This window comes from Theropithecus gelada, chromosome X, assembly GCF_003255815.1.
Source record: "Theropithecus gelada isolate Dixy chromosome X, Tgel_1.0, whole genome shotgun sequence".
In the NCBI taxonomy this organism is placed as follows: Eukaryota; Metazoa; Chordata; class Mammalia; order Primates; family Cercopithecidae; genus Theropithecus; species Theropithecus gelada.
Window position 1 is genome coordinate 14109538 of NC_037689.1, and position 21873 is coordinate 14131410.

At 45.9% G+C, this 21873-nt stretch overlaps 1 protein-coding gene across 2 annotated transcripts in view; it reads left to right on the forward strand.

Moving 5' to 3' along the window:
- CXHXorf36 (chromosome X CXorf36 homolog) overlaps positions 1–21873 on the forward strand; it is a 53307-nt gene that overhangs the window by 23055 nt on the left and 8379 nt on the right. The window contains exon 3 of one of the 2 annotated variants that reach the window (XM_025372424.1): positions 20858–21031. In XM_025372424.1, coding sequence (XP_025228209.1) covers positions 20858–21031 — 174 coding nt within the window. Of the gene's footprint in view, positions 1–15786; positions 17725–20857; positions 21032–21873 lie in introns of those variants that run through there. The other variant, XM_025372425.1, reaches the window with a different exon arrangement.

The window sequence follows — 21873 nt, forward strand, 5'->3', positions numbered from 1 at the left end:
CCAGTAAAGAAGTTCTTAATTTCAGATATTGCATTTTGCATTTCTAGAATGTCTATTTAATTTTTTATAGATTCCAACTATCTTGAAATTCTCCCTTTTTCATTCATTTGGTCTCTTTTCCTCTATTTTCTTAAAATCTTAACCAGACTTACTTTTAATTCCTCATTTCTACTCTAATATCTGGATTATCTCAATTATCTCTGGTTCCACTTCTGTCTGTGTTGATAGTTTTCCTTTTTCTTGATTATTAGTTATTCCTTCTTCTTCACATTTTGGGGGTAATTTTTAATGGGGTAATTTTTTATTGTATGCCAAATTTTAAGTGTAATGCCTTATAAAGGTTCTGAATTATGTCATCTTCCTTTAAAAATTGTTGAGTTTTGTTCTAGTAGCCAATTAAATTGCTCTCAAATCACTTAAAGCCAGGATTTTGCAATCTCAAGACTATTGACACTTTGAGCTGGATCATTCTTTGTTGGGGGAAAGAGGCTGGCTTATACCTTATAGAATGTTTAGCAGCATCCCTGGCCTCTACCCACTAGATGTCAGTAGCGTTACAACCCCCCGTTGTGACAACCAAAAATGTTTCCAGGTGTGGTCAAAAATATCCCCTGGGGAGAAAAATTTCTTCCAGTTGAGAGCCACTGCCTTAATTCTGTTGAGAATGGATTTTAGACTTTGTTCGTGTAGCTTTCCTGGTCTCGCCCTTACTCCTAGGACATGGTCCCTGCTGATAAGGCGTGATCCTTACTACTAGAATGTGGACTTTCTGAGGTCCAGTTGAAAGCCCAGGATATTCACTAAGATGTCTAGCCAAACTTCAACCTTCGTCTCTCCAGCACCATGCAGCCTCTGAAATCTCTGCTTAGCAATACATTCTTCTAATGTGGTTCTCTGATAGGTCTCTAGAGGCCTACCCTACTCACATGCTGCTTAGGAGCTGGCCAAGGACCTGAGGGAAATGTTTACAAAGTTACGGCAGCTCCTTCTCTGTGAATTTCTCCTTTACAAGACTGTGTCTCCCAAATCCCAGCCATTTTGGCAGCCCCAAATGCTGATCTCTGTTTCCTTTACCTAACACAAACCTACACTGCAGCTTGGAAAATGCTCTCAGGGAAAAAGATAGTGTGAATATGGGGCTCACCTCGTGTGTATCCTTTCTCATAAGGATCATTGTGCTGTGTTGGTTGTGGTTCAATACCTGCAAAGAGTTGTTTCATATATTTTGCCGAGATTTTAGAGCTATTTACAGCAGAAGAGTAAGTCTGATACCAGGTATATTTTGTCATGGCCAGAACTAAAAATCCCAGAATTATCTACTCTCCAGGAAAGAAAAAAAAAAAAAAATGCTACTGCATGCATATATCAAAATCCTAAATATAGCTATTAAAGCCATCTTTCTTAATTTTGAGAATCCGGCTTTATTCTAAAACACTTTGGCATTTTGGATACTATTTCAAGGCTGAAGAATGTGTGAGGAACTCCTGTGGTTTTCAGCCCAGTATATACTAAGGGAACTGAGGCCTTCCTTGCTTTGGCCAGGACCCAGCTGGGCATGGGATCCAGAGGAGAATCTGACTTAAATAACATACTTACAGCAGATGAGAAAAGCGCTTTATATAGAGTACATGATGGCTTTCTTTCTGTTTTCTCTCCAATCATATAGGCAGCTTCTTGAGGGCAGCAATTGGATCTTTTATCAGTGTCTTTTCTCACACATGTCTGACATAAAGTAAACACTTCATAAATGTTTGGGAAATAAAGAAAAGAATAAATGAATGGATATGACATCATTTACTATTCACTATTCACAACTTAAAGGTGACCCTTGATCCATACCTGTGCTAACTCCTGATACAGCCAACTCTACACAGTTTCACTGGAGACCTTCTGATTTTAGAGTCCCTGAAATTTTTGTCTTTCCCCAAGTGAGAATTTTTACTGGCTTATCTTAGGCATTAACAAGCAGAAAACCCCTGTATTAGTCCACCTTGCATTGCTACCAAGGAATACCTGAGGCTGGGTACTTTATAAAGAAAAGAGGTTTATTTTGGTTCACAGTTCTGCAAGCTGTACAAGAAGCATGGTGCCAGCATCTGCTTCTGGTGGGGCCTCAGGAAACTTCCACTCATAGTGGAAGGGGAAGCAGTAGCAGGGATCACATGGTGAGAGAAGGAGCAAGAGAGAGGGAGGGAGGAGGTGCCAGGCTCTTTTTAATAACCAGCTCTCATGGGAACTAATAGAGTGAGAATTCACTCACCACTGAGGGAGTGAATTTATCTATTCATGAGGGATCCACCTCCATGACCCAAACACCTCCCATGAGGCCCCACCTCCAACAGGAGGAATCACATTTCTTTTCTTTTCTTTTCTTTTTTTTTTTTTTTTTGAGACAGAGTCTTGCTCTGTCACCCAGGATGAAGTGCAGTGGCACAATCACAACTCACTGCACCTTCGACCTCCTAGACTCAAGAGATACTCCCACCTCAGCCTCCCAAGTAGCTGGGACTACAGGTGTGCACCACCATGCCTGGCTAATTTTTGTATTTTTTTGTAGAGACAGGATCTCACCATGTTGCCCAGGCTCTTCTCGAACTCCTGAGATCAAGCAATCCTCCCACCTAGGCTTCCCAAAATATTGGGATTACTGCACCTGGTAGGGATCACATTTCAACATGAGATTTGGAGGGACAGATATCCAAACCATATCAGTCCCACAGTTCATACTTCATGGAATATGACTCTTGATACAGAAATGTCTACCCAATTTGGGCAAGAAGGGATGGTGGCACAATGATTCATTAGCATTCTTCAGAGACTGATCTCTCCATAGTTAACTTGGAGAAGAGACAACTGAGGTATTTTGATAAAGGGCAGGAGAAGAAGTTGATGGGGAGCCTCTTGCTCAGGAGGACAAAGGGTGATTTCTCCAGGGGGTTGCCTAGTAAGCCGACCCAAGTGCTTCTGAGGATTGTGCTTCAAAGGCAAGGTAAGACACCAAAAGGAAAGGCAAGGGGCAAATACCGATTTCCCTTCCAACATTGTTTCTCTAGGATCAAAACTGTCTCCCCACCAATAATCTTCTCAGAAGGCTTCCCCTGCATCTAGAGCCCCAACATGTGCTAACTATGGTGGAGACTTTCTGCACACCATCATGTTTTGAGACTCAGCAGGTAGCCATTTACCTGTGGCACTTGCCAATTCTAGGGACAAGACAGTGGACACTATGTATGCTAGGGTTGGGGAAGGGACTCTAGAATATAAATGGCTCTCTAATTAACAAACAAATATAACTACCTTATAGCTTCTTGAGATTGATGCTTTCTTGTTATCCTAAAACTATAGTCCTTCCCTCAGTGTTCTGGATCTAAAGAATTCTCTATAGGACCAGGAGGGCTACAGTAACATGTGGAAACTCACGAGGCTCACTTCATTCTTGACATTCATTGTTCTCGGATGCATCTGATCTCTCTGGCCTCCCTGAGGTCCTGTCCATGGCCCAGTGGTGAAAAATGTATGCCTCCCACCTTTTTATTGTCTGTTTTACCTTAATACTTCAATCTCTCACAGCTCAGGGGGCCATCAGATTGTCTAAGCATATTTTCCTGCAAGAGGTCCCCATTACAGACCCCCTTCCTTCTGCATAGACCTCCCGGCTGTGCACAGAGAATTCTTCCAACAAAGTGCTCCTCCCCTACAGCAGCCTCAGAATCACCCCATTCATTGTGAGGTGGAAAAGCACCACTTCAGGCCTGCTTCAAAGAGCAATGTGACCCATCTCCTTGCGTCTCACCTTCCCTTTCTCAAATACACGCTTAACCTGGCCACCTGCTACCCTCCCAAAAAAATGGATCTTTCCCTTTCCAGTTCAAAAACTTTCTTTTCTTCAATTTTTTACTTTTATTTGTTATTATTAAAGTGATATAGACTCATTGTAAAAATTTATAAAGTATATATACATATATATGTGTGTGTATGTATATACATGTATGTGCGTGTGTGTGTGTGTGTATATATATATATGAACACAAAAAATAGGGGGAAAAATCACATATAACTCACCACTGGGTTGCCACAGAGGCAACCACTGTTCACACAGTGGTGCTTTTTCTTCTAGTCTTTTTTCTAGTCATATTTAACATGGTTAAAAGTAAGTTGTATATGTAATACTGAATATTCTTCTATGGCTAAATATTACATCTCATAATAACCTCCATATCATTAAAACTCTTCACAAGCATCATTTCCTCAAATGTATGGACCAGAGTTTTATTCACTATTGTTGACTATTTACATTTTTTATTTTTATTATCATAAATAACGCTTTGATGAACATCCTTTTGCAAAGTCTTTGTCTGAATTTCATGTTAGGTCTTTGAGACAAATTTCCTTTTAAAAACTACCACGTACCTGCCACTTTCTGTGGGCCAGGCATGCTTCACATACATTTGTCACAGTTAATCTTCAAACCCTCTAAGATATTCTTGTTCCCATTTTACAGATGGGGAATCTGAGGCTTAGAGAGATTTACATACATTGTCGAAGGTCACCCAGCTAGTAAATTTTGGAATTGAGATTTGAACACAGGCCTGTCTCCTGACTGCAGAAGTCACACCCTTAAATACTATGCTTTGTGGCTTCCCTACTTCCCCATAGTGGAACCACTGGGTCAAGGGGTATAAAGGTTTTACACTTTTGAATACATATTGCCAAACTGAATATAACTCCCTCTAAAGAGTTTTTTGGGGGGTGCCCAAGGCATCTTCATGAACAATCATCTTTGCCTACAACATTACGCACATTATAAAATAAAATCTAAATTCCTACATGTGGTATTCAAGAGTCCCACCGTTTTCTCCCAAAATACATTTCCAATCTTCTCCCCTGATAAACCCAAGTCTGTGTCCCATAGACCAGACATGGCCTTTAACTCTGCTCCTTGCCTTTGCTCAATTCTGATTCTTCAGTTAAAATACATTGACATTAGATCTCCACCTGCCAAAATCCTACTCATTCTTCAAGGCCGTGCTCATACCACCTCTTCTGTGAAGCCTACCTGGATTTCCCTACTGCTTTCTTTTCTGTATTCCCATAGCACCTTGTTTACATCTCTTACAGCATTTGTCATATTCTGCCCCGTATTGAACTTTGTGGTATATATGTCACTCTGCCCCACGAGGGTACCTTGGGTGTAGGGGCCTTCTCTTATTTATCTTTGTGACCTCAGTAGGTCCTACTTTATATAAGGCTCAACAGCTTATACAAAACAGAGCACTGATAAGCTTTTGTTGAATAAATGACTTACAACAACCTCAGATGGGAGCTGTTACAAGTTTCCTAACACACAGGCATGGTTGCAGCAGTATTTGGGTTGAGGGAAGAGTCCCCAAATTCTTTTTGTGTCTCCCTGCAATGCACTTCCAAAGGACCACTGAGCCTAGTGACAGACCTGGGTTGGAACTGACAGCACTTTGTTCTCAGCTCAGGCCCTTCCGGGCTTTGCGGCCTCTCTCTCTAGTGCTTCTGTGGCTAATTTCTCACACCCAGCCTCTAGGAAGGTGCCTGCTTTTCTTTCTCCCCAGACCCTTCCTTCTACCACAGAAAGGACCTGGTAGACAGTACCTTGTGAAGGTACCCAGGGTGCAGAGGAATGAGGGCAGTGAAGAGGGGGAAATAGGGGTTGGGATGGGAGATAGAAAGGAGGTTCAGGCTGGGCACAGTGGCTCACACCTGTTATCCCAGCACTTTGGGAGGCCAAGGTGGGAGGATCGCTTGAGCTCAAGAGTTTGAGACCAACCTGGGCAGCATAGCAAGACTCTGTCTCTACAAAAATTCAAAAATTTAGCTGGGTGTGGTAGTATGTGCCTTTAGTCTCAGCTACTTAGAGAAGGCTGAGGGAGAGGATCACTTGAGCCCACACCACTGCATTCCAGCCCATGTGACAAGATGATGAGACCCTGTCTCTACCCGCATCCTGCGAAAGAAAGAAAGAAAGAAAGAAAGAAAGAAAGAAAGAAAGAAAGAAAGAAAGAAAGAAAGAAAGAAAGTTAGTTCAGTGCTCCAGGAGCTTCTCTCAGGTACCCAGAGAATGCATCACCGGCTCCTCCATGAGCTCTGTCTGCACTATGTCCATCTACTGGAGAGCTCCTCACCCGAAACCTGGCCCAGAAGCTGCCTACCCAAGCCTGCTCCTCTTTCCAGCCTTTTCTCAGGACAGTAAACCTCCATACCCCAAATACAGACTCAGGGCAGTTAGGCTCCAGTGAGCTAGCTAAGTCTAGCTGAAGAAAGTCACCACGGGATATGCAAAGAAAGCCAAAGGTGATGTGACAGCTTTGTAATGCGTCAACTTGGCTAGGTTGAACTACATTTCCCAGAATTCCTTTCCCTCTATGCTTCGAATTAGAGTGGACCACAGATAGATTCTGTCAGGAGTCTTGGAGGGTGGAAGTGAAACAGGGGTTCTTTGATAACTCACACACATTGCCACTTACCTGCTGGCTCACCTTGCTGGTGTAAAGCATGGTCAGGCCTGCAGCTGCTCTACCTTTCCCCGTCCACTTCTTTAGTCTCAACGACTCCTGAGCCAGGTTTAGCTCCATACTACAGGACTCCAGCCTCTGCAGGCCACCACACCACCAAGGTCAAGGCAACAAGAACTGACACGGTTTCAGTCAGTCCTCATGGGCTCCAGTTTGCGCTATGGGTTCAATCTTGTCCTTGGTCTTCCCCCACTTTGCATCTATCTTCCCTTCCCAACTGTCTGCCCAGTGGACTTCAAGCTCCAACATCAGATGGGAGGACAGCAGCCCTACAGAGACTGCTTAGCCAGCTCCCATGACTGTATAAAGTCAAAACCCTATAAAACTGAAACAATCTCCTGGTGCTCCTGTCTCTGACTGAACCCTGACTCATACAGGTGATGCAATCTCAACAGAAGGGCTGGGGGGAACTAGAAGCCTGGCAGCGCCTGCTCTCAGGCAAGTGTGAGGGTTTTCCTGACAATCAGAATTCTGTCTCCTGGGCCAACAGGCCCAGAATGAGCCTCCTGGGCCAACAGGACCTTTGCACAGCAGAAGCCACTGGGCTCCTATGGATATTTCTGCAAGCTTTGGATGCACGAATGAGTTGTCAGAAGCACTTAGTTTCCTGTATTTTGATTTAAGAAAGAAGAAGAGAAAAGAAAACCAACAGCCCGTATAAAAAGAAATGGCCCAGTGGAGAATTATGATGAGCTTTAGCACACCTGAATCGAAATGACAGACCATGAAATAATGTGTTTTACTCTGCCTCAGCTGCCCTGCTCGCCCCGGCTATTAGCTCAATTGCCTGCCAGGATGATTATCTCATCTGCCACAGTGAAAATCTTTGAGCAACCCACAAATGCTTCAGTGACAAGTTTCCAGAGGCCCTGGAATGGAAGAAGATGGTGGACAAAGTGGGAGGTGAGAGGAAAGAAAGAGTCTTTAATAGGAAGGGAAAGTTAGCTACCACCTCCACCAGAGGAGTCATCCAAGGTGTGGGCTACCCAATGGAAGAGGAGGCCACGCTCACTACTAAGTGAGCCTCTGGCTGCCAAAGGTTTGACAGCAAGGGGCACAGGTGGGCAAGGGAAGTAACCTTGACCAGGGCTACTGCTACATAGATACCATGCATGACACTGTGTGGTATTCAGCTAAGATGGTCGCCTACTTAACCAAGACAACACATGTCCCTCAAAGCAACCATTCGCTTGTATCTTAATCAGGGATCAGTAGTTGCAAGGATCAGAAACCTCCTCAGAAATTAAAGTGAAAAAGGGGTTTATTCTGTCGGAAGTACATCCATCCAGCCCTCCTGGTAAGAAAGAAATTGTAAGTTCCTATCTGGCTCCAGACCTGCATTGCTTCTCATCTCTGCTGCCTTCTGGGTGTCTGCTCCATTATCTCTCAGCAGACTGGATCTCTCTGTTAGTCATGCTCCCTGCTCCTCCAACATTACCTCTTGTACTGTTCCTGGACAAACCACCAGCTGCCTAAGTCAGCCTCTCAGGAATTGTGGGTTGGGGCACACACCCCGAGTAAGTGCACTGCAGCGCACCAATCAGTGTGTGGACAAGATTTGCTTACTAAGGACCTCTTAGGTACCCACCCACTACTATTTGCTGAGGCAGAGGTATGATTACCAAGGTATGATTATTCAAAGTTCCTGTGCACTGAACAGCTAAGGAGAGACCCGACGTGCATAGCACGAGGCCTGTGTAGCACAGAATGCAAAAGAAGGAAGAAAATGAGAGCTGGAAGGGCCAGGAAATCTGCCTGGAGGAGGTGTGGCCTAAACTGGGAGAAGAAGGATGGGACAGGGAAAATGTCCATGACGGATCTTCCACAGGCAAAGACGTGGAAGTGAGAATAAGGCGTGACTGTGGGAAGAGCAAGTGTCATGGCCCTCCATTAGAGTGTCAGAGAGCGGTGGGTCGGGCAAGGGCTGGGGGTGGGGAGCTAAACTTCATTCTATAGGACAGTGGTTCTCAAACTTGAGCAGGCACCAGAGTCCCCAGAAAGGGTTGTTGGCACACTCGCCCTAGAGATTCTAATTCAGCAGGTCTGGGGCAGGGTCTGAGAATTTCCATTTCTAAAGAAAAATGACTTGAAGACAGTGGATCTTTTCAGAAATGGGTCTAAACATGGTACGCAGGGACTGGCAAGGGTTCAGAGCGGGGTCAGGAAAATGGTGCTGAACCTTCATGGCAAAAGTACGGCAGGGCCACGCTCACACAGGCTACTGGAGAAAGAGGGAAAGGGAGGGCACATCCAAGACTCGTGACACCTGCCATAGGCCGGATGATGCCCAGGGTTCCTGGAAAGATGAGAGCACATGAGATCCGCTGCCTGCGCTGGAGGCACAGACCACCTGACAGTGCCAGAGAGAGAAGACCCAACAAGGAGCCTGCAGGTTCAATGCCCCAGAAGACAGTATGACCTGGGCTGGGACTCAGGCAGACGTGGGTTCAAATCCTGGCTCCACCCCCATGTGCAAAGCCCTGGATGTGTTGCTCAGCTTCCAGGCACACAGAATTCTCATTGCAGGCGAGCACAGTGCCTGCCCTCGTGGAAGTGTGAGAACTAACCAAAGCACCACATGCAAGGCACAGAGCACCGGGCCTGAAACAGAGCAGGCAAGCATGCAATAATGTTAGCAACTGGTTTTCATTGTCATCATTTCAAAGGCTGTACTCTGCAGTAACACATGGGTGTGTCTCCAGAAAAGCCACCCTTTCTGTTGGCTCCCAAAGGGTGTCTCAGGCTGGCATTTACCCTGGTAAATTCACCACAGTCCAGAGTTGGGGTTTCAATCATTCCTCCTCTGATTTAACAACACTGTATTGAGTATGAACTTTGTACAAGGTGCTAGGGACACAGAGGTGAGCAAGACAGACAAAGTCCCTGCTCTCTTAGAGCTCACATTTGGTGGTCTTCCCAGCACACCCTAAAAGAAGCCAATTCACACTGGCCAAGTCACAGAACCAGCAATTGAAATGGTATTTACAAAGTGTCACTCTCCCATACAGTGGAATGCACTTCTCTCTGCACGAAGGCCAGCTTCCGAGTAGTCAGAAGGCTGGTGGGTGGGTGCTGATCTAAGACGGGAGTCGGCCAGGGACGGCCTGGCCACCTGTCCCTGGGCCACAGTGCTGGAGGTCATGGACTGAGGCATCCTCTTTCTGGATGCCAAGGTCAACACTTTGTTTTTTTTTTTTGTTTTTTTTTTGTTTTTTTTTTTGAGACGAAGTCTTGCTCTGTCACCCAGGCTGGAATGCAATGGTGCAATCTTAGCTCACTGTGACCTCTGTCTTCCAGGTTCAAGTGATTCTCCTGCCTCAGCCTCCTGAGTAGCTAGGATTACAGGCGCTCACCACCATGCCCGGCTGATTTTTGCATTTTTAGTAGAGACAGGGTTTCGCCATGTTGGCCAGGTTGGTTTCAAACTCCTGACCTCAAGTGATCTGCCCGCCTCAGCCTCCCAAAGTGCTGGGATTACAGACGTGAGCCACCACGCCCGGCCTCCCAAGGCCAACTTCTGACCCTTGGGTTATCCTGTCTTAATGTCCAGTCTGATTAACGCTTTGTGTCCATTTGGTCTCTTCAAATGGCTGAGAAGTTGATAACACTCACCCCCCAATCCTTCTGCCTGAAATGATTTCCTGACTAGTGTTTCCCAAATATTTTCCCCACATTTCAAGACTGTCCTGTGTCAGTTATTGTCACAATGTGGATGTTGTTTGTTTGGCCCTCCACAGTACCTTTTGTGTTTACAAAGCACTCCACAGTCTGTAAAGCACAGTGACATATTTATCGCGAATTCAAGAAGGAAGTAACAGTGTCTGTGATGTCCAGAGGCCATGCCAGAGCCTGGCAATGCGGGTGTCCTTGGTGGCAAATACCATCGTCCCCACCTGAGAGATGAGGGAACAGGGGCTCAGGAAGGGAAGGAACCAGCCTGGGCCAGCTAGAGGAGAGGTGACTAAGGTCACAAGTGGACATGACACAATGCATATGTTACAGGTCACAATGATGACACTGCAAACTGATATGGGGAGCCAAAGATCCAAGAGATCAGCCAATAAGATAAGGAAGTCAAAAATAGCTTCAGATATTCTGACCCAGAAGATTGGGAGAATGGTGGAGTCACTTACAGAAATGGAAAAATTAGAAAAGGGTGTTGCGTTTGGGACAGATGATAACAGAAAATGCTTCTAGAGCCCTTCCCATGTACCAGACACTGTTCTCACAACCTTGACCCTCTCAACGCCCTCATGAGATGGGTACCGTAATTATGAGGATAACCATCAATTTAGGTTTGCCTGAGACAGTCCCACAGGATGCCTGCTGTCCTGATTTAATTCTTAAAACCACCCCCATTCACTCTCAAAAATATTCTGGCTCAGAACATGAGTCCTATGGGTCCCTTACTTATTATCTGTCAGTTATAGGTGAGGAAACTGAGGCATAGCTAAATTAAAGAACCTGCCTCAGGTCATGCAATTGTTAAGTGACAGAGCTGGGATTTGAACCCAGGCAGCTTGACTTTCAATGACATAGTTGTAACTACTTGATTGTACTGCCTCCCAAAGGGGATGTTGAATCTAATTTTTCACCTTTGAAGTTTGGGGTGAAGGCTGTCCATCCATCCTGCAGAGACCCCTCCACAGGCCGATGGGAATACAAGATGGAATGAAGGGACGCAGACTGTTGGCCTGAAGAGGGGAGACAGGGAGAAGACATGCCAGGAGGCGCTGGGAGACAGGAGAGTGGATAAAGCCACATTTGGGACTCCTCTCCTGGAGACTCTCCCCAGGGAATGAAACAGAACTTCTCTCAAGCCTTCTGCTCCTGGGAGAACATTCCATCAGGGCTCAACCCAGAACCTCTGCAGAATACCAAGAATCTAAACAAAAAGAAGCTCTGCCCAAGGAAAGGATGTCACCCGGAGTTAGGAGACCCTGTCTTCCATAGAAACTGTAGGCCTATAAGACAGGCTTTCTGCTGCAAGGGAAACATTTCATATCCCTGACCCCGCCCCACCAACTCTGTTTTATGTGATTTTAACATCTATTCAACCCTCCTGGATATGTTATTCATTCTGAGATGATCCAAAGAAAACTCCAAATTCTATGCCCACTCTTGGCTCCTTCCTGTCTCTGCTTCTACCCTTTGCATCTGACTTTCTTCCTTTAGTGACTGAGTGTCAGGGAATCTGAACTGATCAGCCTAGGCCAACGGTAACAGAGAGAAACTTCTAAAAGGAGAAAGGGACCTATCGTAAACCTGCCATATCTTAGGGATTTCAAAGCAAAATTGAAACGATTTGGGAGCTATCTACTTAACAGATTTTCCTCCCTTCTTCAGTACCTGGGACAGTGAGCTAAGAGGGTAAGCTTTGCCAATAAACATGACTGAGAGTTATGAGGTGTCTACTTTTTAAATCACCCAAGTGGTTTCTCAAAAATAATCACTCTGGGACGGGCGCAGTGGCTCACGCCTGTAATCCCAGCAGTTTGGGAGGTCAAGGCAGGTGGATCACCTGAGGTCAGGAGTTCAAGACCAGCCTGGCCAAAGTGGCAAAACCCTGACTCTACTAAAAACACAAAAATTAGCCAGGCGTGGTGGCGCACGCCTGTAATCCTAGCTAGTCGGGCGACTGAGGCGGGAAAATCGCTTGAACCCGGGAGGCAGAGGTTGCGGTTGCAGTGAACCAAGATCACGCCACTGCACTCCAGCCTGGGGGTAAAACAAAAAGACTCCATCTAAAAAAAAAAGAAAAAAAAAGAATCACTCTGGTGGCCAGACACTTATAGAATCCAAAGTTAACACACCAAAAAGCTTTGTGCTATGTCCGGGTTTCAGTGGAAAATAATCAGAAAGACCTTTAATAAAAGAAAAAAAAAAATTCATCTACTGTAGTAGGAAAAGAATCGTGAAATGTTTGCCTTCTTTTTTTTTTTTTTTTTTTTTTTTTTTTGAGACAGTCTTGTTTTGTTGCCCAGGCTGGAGTGCCATGCATGGTATAATCACAGCTCAGTGCAGCCTCAACCTCCCAGGCTCAAGCGATCCTCTCACCTCAGCCTCCCAAGTAGCTGAGACTACAGGTGTGGCACCACCACGCCCAGCTAATTTTTCATTTTTTTGTGGAGACAGGGTCTCCCTATGTTGCCCAGACTGGTTTGGAACTCTCGGGCTCAGGCAATCCTCCCACCTCAGCCTCCCAAAGTGCTGGGAATATAGGCATGAGCCACTGCACCCAGCCAAGATGCTTCTCTTAATGACACAAACCAAAAAAGAGTTTTCATTATGTTGAATACAATACAGCTTGGAGAAATGTTCAGTAACTTTTGGTTTAATTATCCACAGCTGAGACAGTTATTGAATCAACATTGTTTTAATTATAGAGCATTGATTAACTTATGATGCATGATTAACCTAAGTCCCATTTCACATGCATATTTAACAACTAAATCATGTGAATGGTGTTCGGGTGTGTAACCAGAAAGGAAACTCATAGGTTTATTAGCGTTAGCACGTTCTCTTCTTCTCCCTGGGTGAGCTTGAGAACAGTAAGTCCACTCAAAGTAAAAATTCATTTGTTCAAGATTTCCCTCAGCCTTCCAAATCTAGCTGGCAAGGAAAACCTTCTTACTGAGACAAGCTGACTTTTAATCTGGGAAAAGCCACATTTCTGGTCTTAGATTTTCTTTCTAAGAGGAGTTCATGTTCTTTTTTTCACACACTTATTTCTATCTGAGCAAATATTCAAATATGTTCAGTAGTGGTGAATCTTTGTCTTTTGAGAAACATTTGCTTTTGGAAACTGCCAAAAATCAGGCAGAAGCAAGTTGCACAATTAGGATGGAAGATGGGCTTCAGGATAATACGGCTATACAGGGGCACAGGATGGTGAATGCTTTAACGAGGTTCACGCACATTATCTTCCATGCCATTCCCATGAGGTTTGAGAAAAGACAGTGTCATCCCTCCTCTTACAGAGGCAAGAATTGAGTCTCAGTAGGCCCAGGACTTCCAATCCTAACCCGCTGCCCTTCCCTCATGCCTCAATAAAAGCCCATTTCTCTGGGTTGGCGGCCTGCCTGGCTCTCCTGAAGACAAAAAGACTCCACGAGCCCACAGAAGCTTTTAAGACCCGAGGCAGCCCTGGCATCCAGCGACCATGCATCTGGTGCTTCGGTCACTGTTTCATGGGGGCCCCCAATCACCCTCACTCATGGCATCTCTGCTTCTTTCCATAGCACTGCCCCATCCTCTCTTTCTCAGATAGATCCCAAATCAAAATCTCAAAAGGGAATCAGAATAATTGGCTTAACTCTTTACCAACAGCTCATTAAGCAGAGCCTTTCACACCGGGTACCCCTTATCCATCAAAGATGGCCTTGCCCTGCTGCCCTGAGCAGTGGCCATAGAAGGGGAAGCTTCAGCTATAAGGGTACGTAGGGCATGGAGAGTACCATGGCTCTGTATGGAAGGCACATCTAGCACGTGGCAGTGACAATGTCGATGCTGATGACCATGATGGTGACAATGATAGGTACTAATGTACTGAATGCAGAGGATGTGCCTCTCACCAGGCCAAGCCTTTTGCATGCATGTTCTGTGAGGTTTGTAAACCAAGTTTGTGCTGAAATTCCAAAGAGAGAGCTGGACAAGCAGCAGCAGAGAATTCCAACAGTGTCTCTGGTTCTTTTTACCATGCTAAAATGGACTATTTTAGCATGGTAAATAGCTATGTATTGTCACACAATGGGTAGTGTGACAGTATCTTCACTGACCCGATATAGGACGTCTAAAAATGGAGGTGTCTAGGATGCCAGCTCTCCTTTGGTTCTTGTCACCCCAAGTTGCAGCATGGGGCTAGTGGCCAGTTGGAGTCAGTACACGGCCCTTAGACAGTCAATGCCTTTCCAGCCGCCACCTGGCACTCCTGATTCTTCTTTCCACTCAATCCTTCCTTGGAGTAGGCTCTGCAGTGTGATGTGAGGGGTCGGCAACCCCATCTCTCCTTCAAGCAGCTATGATTTCCTCCCGAGAGATTCATTCGGGTGGTTTTGAAGATTGTGTGGTTTTCTGGAGCATCCCTATTACAGTGCGCACATCCCTTTTTAAAAGGTAACTTTGGGCTTTTACCAGCCAGACCTTTCTGGGGACAGATGATAGCCATCTGAGGAGTGATGGGGAAGCCATTACCAGCTGTCTTTACCATCAAGAATGCACAGTCATTTTTATTTGTGTCTAAGCTAAAGAAAGAAGTCTGCCCAGGGACTTCTTCCAAAGCTCCTGAGATGGAAATGCTGAATTGCATCTCAGTCTCTTATCTCCCTTGCTCCCCTTCTGTTCCCTAGGCTTGGCTGGTAACAAGAACAGCTCATGATATCTGTCTAAATCCAGAGTTCTAAGCCTCCAACAGACCTACCTTTCCAGAATTTCTAGGTGGGGACCTAGGAATCTGTAGGTTTATAGCATTCTGAAGGCTGGGATTGTCAGCCAAGTTTGGGACACACTGCCCTATTCTGAAATCACTGGCTTTTTTTCCCCCATCTTTCTCCCCATTAAATCCATGTAATACCCTATTGGAATCTGGGTATGAAAGCAAACTTGGACACCAATAAGGAGCATTGGAGCGACCATGGCTCACTGCAGTCTTGAACTCCTGGGCTCCAGTGACCCTCTTGCCCCAGTCTCCCGAGTAGCTGGGACTACACCCAGCTAACTTTTAATTTTTTTCTATTATTATTATACTTTAAGTTCTGGGATACATGTGCAGAACATGCAGGTTTGTTACATAGATATACATGTGCCATGTTGGTTTGCTGCACCTATCAACCCGTCACCTGCATTCGGTATTTCTCCTAACATTATCCCTCCCCTAGCCCCCCAACCCCTGACAGGCCCCTATGTATGATGTTCCCCTCTCTGTGTCCATGTGTTCTCATTGTTCAACTCCCACTTATGAGTGAGAACATGTGGTGTTTGGTTTTCTGTTCTTGTGTTAGTTTGCTGAGAATGATGGTTCCCAGCTGCATCCACGTGAGCCACCACACCCAGCCAGGAGCATGATCTTTAACAAGCCACTTCCTTCCCGGTCCTTATTGCCGTCTGGAACATGGGAGTATTTTACTAGATCACTGGATAACGCTGTCTACCATTTGCATTTACCTGCCAGGGCTGCGAAAATTAATGTCACGTTTTCCACAAATCTTTTGAAGCCTTTTTTTAATCAATCATTTTAAATTTTCAGGACTGTCACCAGGGCCAGAGAGAACTAAAGTTCCTGTGTGTGCTGAGATAACACCAGTGAAAAAGCCTGGCATAGGGCCCAGCACTTAGAACTTACAGAAAGTGTTAGCCTTCTCCCAACTGTGTTATACCAACCACATTTTCAAATAGTAGTCACTAAAGAGGCTTCTGCATCAAGCCTTCACATGCAGCTCCCATGCCACCCTCCAGAATTCACCTACACACAGGCCCACCAGCAACAGGCTACCTTTGCACAATATTCTCTGATGGCTACTCCAGAGCCCCAGCTCTTTCCACTACACTGTGGTCCCCTAGATGGGGCCATTGCTCAGCACACCCCAATCCAGATGTGATCCCACTGTCATCTATTTCTGGCGAGATTCTCAGTCTGGACAGGTCTTCCCATGAGACAGAACCTGATAAGGAGCTAGGGCAATTCTGACAACATTACCGAAGGTCCACATAACTTCTAAATTTCGGTCTGCTCTGAAGGAAAACCTGTTCTTGCGCTAGTGATGGATGAACTGTCTTATCTCTAGCTTCTAGAAGGAAACAAAAGCATATCTCTTTTACTTTTTAAGTACCTCCATCAGAGTCATGAAATCATCTGTCAAGACTATTTATCTTTTACGTTTCCATTCTGGTAAGAACCCTTTAAATGAGGACACTGCTGATTGCTGGTGATGTGTTTTGAGCAAACACTCCGAGGTATGGATGAAAGCCAATCGCAGGTCAAATGACTCCTTAGGGAAGTTACTTCTCCTCTATTCAGATTTCACTAAAAGCTTCCAAGATGAAAGCAAACTTAGATTTCAGTCTTAGTTGCTGTCCGTTTTTGTAATGAACAAGTGTTTTTCCTTTAGCTAGTGTTATCAGGCAGGGTCCTACCAGAGAAACAGAACCAGTAGGAGATACATATACATGTCCAGATTTATTTCAAAGAATTGATTTACATGATTGTAGGGACTGGCAAGTCCAAAATCCATATGGTATACTAGCAATCTGTAAACCTTTGGGCAGAAGCTGATGCTGTAGTTTGCAGATGGAATTCCTTGTTCCTTAAAAAAATCCGTTTTGCTCTTAAGGGCTTTGAATGATTGGATCAGGCCCGCCCAGATTATCTAGATAATCTCTTTTACTTAAAGTAAACTGATTGTAGGTGTTAATCACATCTATGAAATGCCTTCACAGCAACACCTAGACTAGCATTCGATTGAATAACTGGGGAAAACAGCCTAGCCAAGCTGACACAAAATTAACCATCACAACAACATGTCTGCTAAATTTTATCGACCGTCTTACAGACTGTTAAGGATTGTGGTAGAAAACTGTGATAGCCACTCTCAGTATCACCCTGAACCAAAGGCCCCTATCAAGTAACAACATAGCCAAGCAAAATTCCAGTCGATGGAGACATTGACTGGTCAGCTGGCTCCCCAAGGGACAGCACCAGACAGGAAATGCAAGGATGAGGAAACCAGGCACGGGAGGGAGAGGGGTAACAGAGGTCCAAGGTTTGGTTATCTTTTTATTTTTCACTGGGAGGTGGTAAGTTAGCCCTGTTGCCCATGTATGCAGATGCGAGAAGTGATTTAGAAACTCCAAAGCAATTGGTAATCCCCAAAATGGGTGTATCTGGTTTGAAATGAAACCTTATTTTATCGGAAATGGCTGGTTTCCCAATTCTGCTTGCCATTGGCCAATATAATTGTGGGTTTGCACATGGCCAGCACATGCCAAACAGAAGTAGACAAAGGTCTCACTCTGTAAGTGGGACCTTGGGGAGGAGCTGCCTGCATCATAAAGGGAAGGGGTAGTACAAATGGTCTCTTAAGCCTGTTCCTGCTGTAGTTAAAGAGGTGGTTCAGAACCTTCTCAGCAAATATATCAGTTATCTATTGTTGTGTATTAAACCATTTCAATACATAGTGGCTTAAAACAGCAATCATTTATTTTGCTCATGAATATGCAACTTGAGCAGGGCTTGGTGGGAAAGGCTCACCAAGCTCCACGTGGCATCAGCTGGGGTGGTTCTATAGGGCATAGAGGTTCCACTTCCAAGATGGCTCAATCACATGGCTGGCAAGTTGGGGCTGGCTGGCAGTTAGCAGCCCTGCTGCAGTGAGTGGGAGACCTTGGTTTTTCTCTCCACGTATGGCTCTCCATGTGACCTGGGCTTCCTTACAGCATGGTGGCTAGGTACAAAAGCAAGCATCCAAAGAGAGAACCAAGTAGAAGCTGTATCACCTTTTAAGACCTAGGCTCAGTGTTTTGTATCTTCACTCTTGCACCGTGCTATCCACCAAAAGTGAGTCACCAAAGGCAGTCCATATTCCAGGGGAGGGAAATGAGACTCTATCCCTTGATGGGAGAAGTGACAAAGAGTTTGCAAACATGTTTTAAAATCACCTCAGCAAACAATATTCTTGTTATCCACCCTCACATTGAGTACTATCTCTGACACCTCCTTTCTTCTCACCAACAGCCCCCAACCATTCTGCTTATCACTAAGACTAGTATATTCTGCTACCAACAAATATCTTCGAGTCTTTGCGTTCTCTCATCTCACACCTCAATCATTGCATCTTCCTAACTGACCTTCCTGCCTCCATTATTTCCTCCTGTGATATTTAGGATTAAGTTCAGTTGCATGTAACAACAAATCCAAGTAACAGTGGCTTAAACAAGATCAAAATACACTTTTATTCATTGCAACAGGGTCTCACTCTGTTGCCCAGGCTGTGCAGTGGCACAATCATGGCTCACTGCAACCTCTACCTTCTGTTCTCAAGTGATCCTCCTACCTCAGCCTCCTAAGTAGCTGGGTCTACAGGCATGCACCATCACATCTGGCTAGTTTTTGTATTTTTTTGTAGAGGCAGGCTTTCACCATGTCACCCAGGCTGGTCTCAAATGCCTGGAGTCAAGGGACCTGCCTACCTCGACCTCCTAAAGTGCTGGGATTACAGGCATGAGCAACCATGCCTGGCCAAAATACACTTTTTAAAAAACATAAAAGAAACTGATACATAGCTGTCCAAGGCCAATATAGTGGCTCCATGATTGTCAGGGATCCAGGCTACTTTTATTCTGCTGCTTCACAGCCCTTAGTGTGCCCTGATCCAAGATGGCTGCCTGAGCACCACCCATCACTTCCACATTCCAGCCAGGAAGAAAAGAGTGAAGAAAGCTACATCCTCTCCCTTTAAGGACTCTTCTCAGAAATTTTTACTTATATCTCATTGACTGGTACCTAGTCACATTATCACACCTAGCTGCAAAGGAAGCTGGGAATGAAATCTTTATTTGGGGTGGCCATATGCCTAGCTAAAATGCAGGGGCCAATAACTAGCAGTATTGGCCACACTCCTCTGAATCTATTGTCCGCATAACAACCCAGAATCGCTTTCCTAAAATGTATAGCTGAGCATAAAATGTGTATCTGCTTAAAGGCTTCAGTGGTCCCCTATCCCTTCTAGATAAAATCAAAATTCCTTAAAATGACTTCATCTGTCTTCCATTTTGGGATTCCTCTCTGTTCACTCTCACTAGTGATACTCTAGCTTCAAAAAGCCCTAACCACCTGTAGCTTCTAGCACATTCTCTCTCCTCTCAACATTTTTGCATATACTGTTCCCTCTGCATGAAATACTCTTCCACCCTCAGGTTCAGGCTTCAGCTTAAACTCACTCTCTTTCAAGAAATCTTCTAGCGTCTGTATTAGTCTATTCTCACACTGCTGTAAAGAACTACCTGAGGCCAGGCACCATGGCTCATGCCTGTAGTCCCAGTACTTTGGGAGGCCGAGGTGGGTGGTTCACCTGAGATCAGGAGTTTGAAACCAGCCTGGCCAACATGGTGAAACCCAATCTCTACTACAAATACAAAAAAATTAGCCAGGTGTGGTGGTGCATGCCTGTAATCCCAGCTACTTGGGAGGCTGAGGCAAGAGAATGGCTTGAACCTGGGAGCTGGAGGTTGCAGTGAGCTGAGATTGCACCATTACACTCCAGCCTGGGTGACAAGAGTGAAACTTTGTCTCAAAAAAAAAAAAAAAGAACAAAAAGAACTACCTGAGACTGGGTAATTTATAAAGAAAAGAGGTTTAATTGGCTCACAGTTCTTCAGTCTGTACAGGAAGCATGGCTGGGGAGGCCTCAGGAAACTTACAATCATGGCAGAAGGCGAAGAGGAAGGATGAAAACTCACTCCTTATCATAAGAACAATAAGGGGGAAATCTGCTCCCATGATCCAATCACCTTCCACCAGGCCCCTCCTCCAACACTGGGGATTACAATTCCACATGAGATTTGGGCAGGGACACAGATCCAAACCACCACACCTGCATGGTGTTAGTGGCATCTGTATTAGTCTGTAAAGAACTACTGGAAACATTCATGAAAAAAAAGCCTAAGTTCGTATCTCCAAGTCTTATCCCAAGAATACAGTGGTGCATATAAAGACGCTCAAGTGCAGCCTCATAGTTATGATATCGAAGTCAAATGGCAGAAGGAATCGAAAGAGTCCATGGCAGGGAATGAATTCAACCTGGGATCAGCCTTCTTTCCAAGGGCAGGGTGGGGGTGCAATGGTGGGTAGAGACACAGGCAATGCAAAACTCAGATGGCCAGCTGAGGGCTGGGGAAAGGTGGGGTCCACCTGCTCTCCCATTCTTCCTCTCCCCCGCCCTGTCCTCGGCCTGCCGAGTGCCCTCCTGCCGTGCTGCCCAAGAGAGCGCATTCCCTTCTCTGTTCCCTGGGTCTCTGTGCCCCACCCCAGTGTAGCCTGTGGTGGGGGAGGAGGCCTCCCATCCCGCCCCCGCAGAAGTGCTCTGGCCCCTCTCGCCAGTCACAGGGATCTGCCCCCTCTTCCCCCTGGGCGGAGCTACCGAACACCTCCCACCCCGCAACCCCTACTCCTGTAGGTCTTTCCCCCACGCCTCACCTGGCCCCTCAACCTCAAGGTCTCCCTCACCCCCAACACAGGGTCTGCCCATTCCCCCTCCTGCTAATCCGCCACAAGAGCTTAGCATCCCTCTGTCTTCTCCCACCTCTCTCCCACTTGCACGTAGGGCCTGGCCAGTCCGCTCCTGCGCTGCCCTTCGCAGCGACTCCTGGATCGCGTGGTCAGGCGCTATGCAGAGGTGGCCGACGCTGGCAGCATCTTCATGGACCATTTCACCGACCGCGACAAGCTGCGCCTGCTCTACACGCTGGCTGTCAACTCACACCCCATCCTCCTACAGGTACGCAAGGACTTGGCAAGCCCTCTAGGTTGGGGGTCAATCTTGGACTTGCAGAAACCGCCCTGGATTGAGCTCTCTCCCTCCTTTTACTGCATGTCTTGGGGCCACTAGCCCGTGTTAGGTCCTTTCTGGCATGTGTTGGCTTCTGCAGTGTGAAAGTGCTGTGGCTGCTGTAGAGGAAACAGGTGTGGGAGCCCAGAGCTGGGAGGGGGATGGGGATAGGAGGGAACAGTAGCCACCTTCACTGCCTGAGCAGCCATGAAGGGCTTTGTGAAGGAGGCCAACTTTGACCTGTGCCTCAAAGATCAATCAGATGGGATCAAGCTCAGGAAGTGGAGAAATAGCCAAGGAATGACCCACCCAGAGATGTACCTTGCAGCTATGCTTGGAAAGGAGGGGGGGAAAAAAAGGAAGTAACTCCTACATGTCCATACACAGGGGAATGGTCAAATAAATGAAGATGCATTAAGGGCCTGGAGATACACTGGTCAACCAGACAAGTATGGTGTCTCCTGCCTTCATGCAGCTTCCAGTCCAGTGGTAGAGACAGACACTTAATATGGAAACAAACACCCATAAAATATGTGGAGCCCAATCACTCCGACTGACCCCGGACCTCAAGGGTTAGGACACAGGGGTCACATAATGGACACAAAGGGAACTAGAAAGTGGGGGAAAGGAGGTGGAAAAGGAAGGGGAGTAGAGAGAGAAAGAGAGAAGAAGAGGAAGGAGAGGGGGAGAAGGAGGAAGAAGAGGACTAAGAAAAGGAAGAGGAAGGAAGGCGGGAGAGGAGGAGAGGGAAAGGAAGGAGGAAAGAGAAGGAAGAGGAGGGGGAGAAGGCG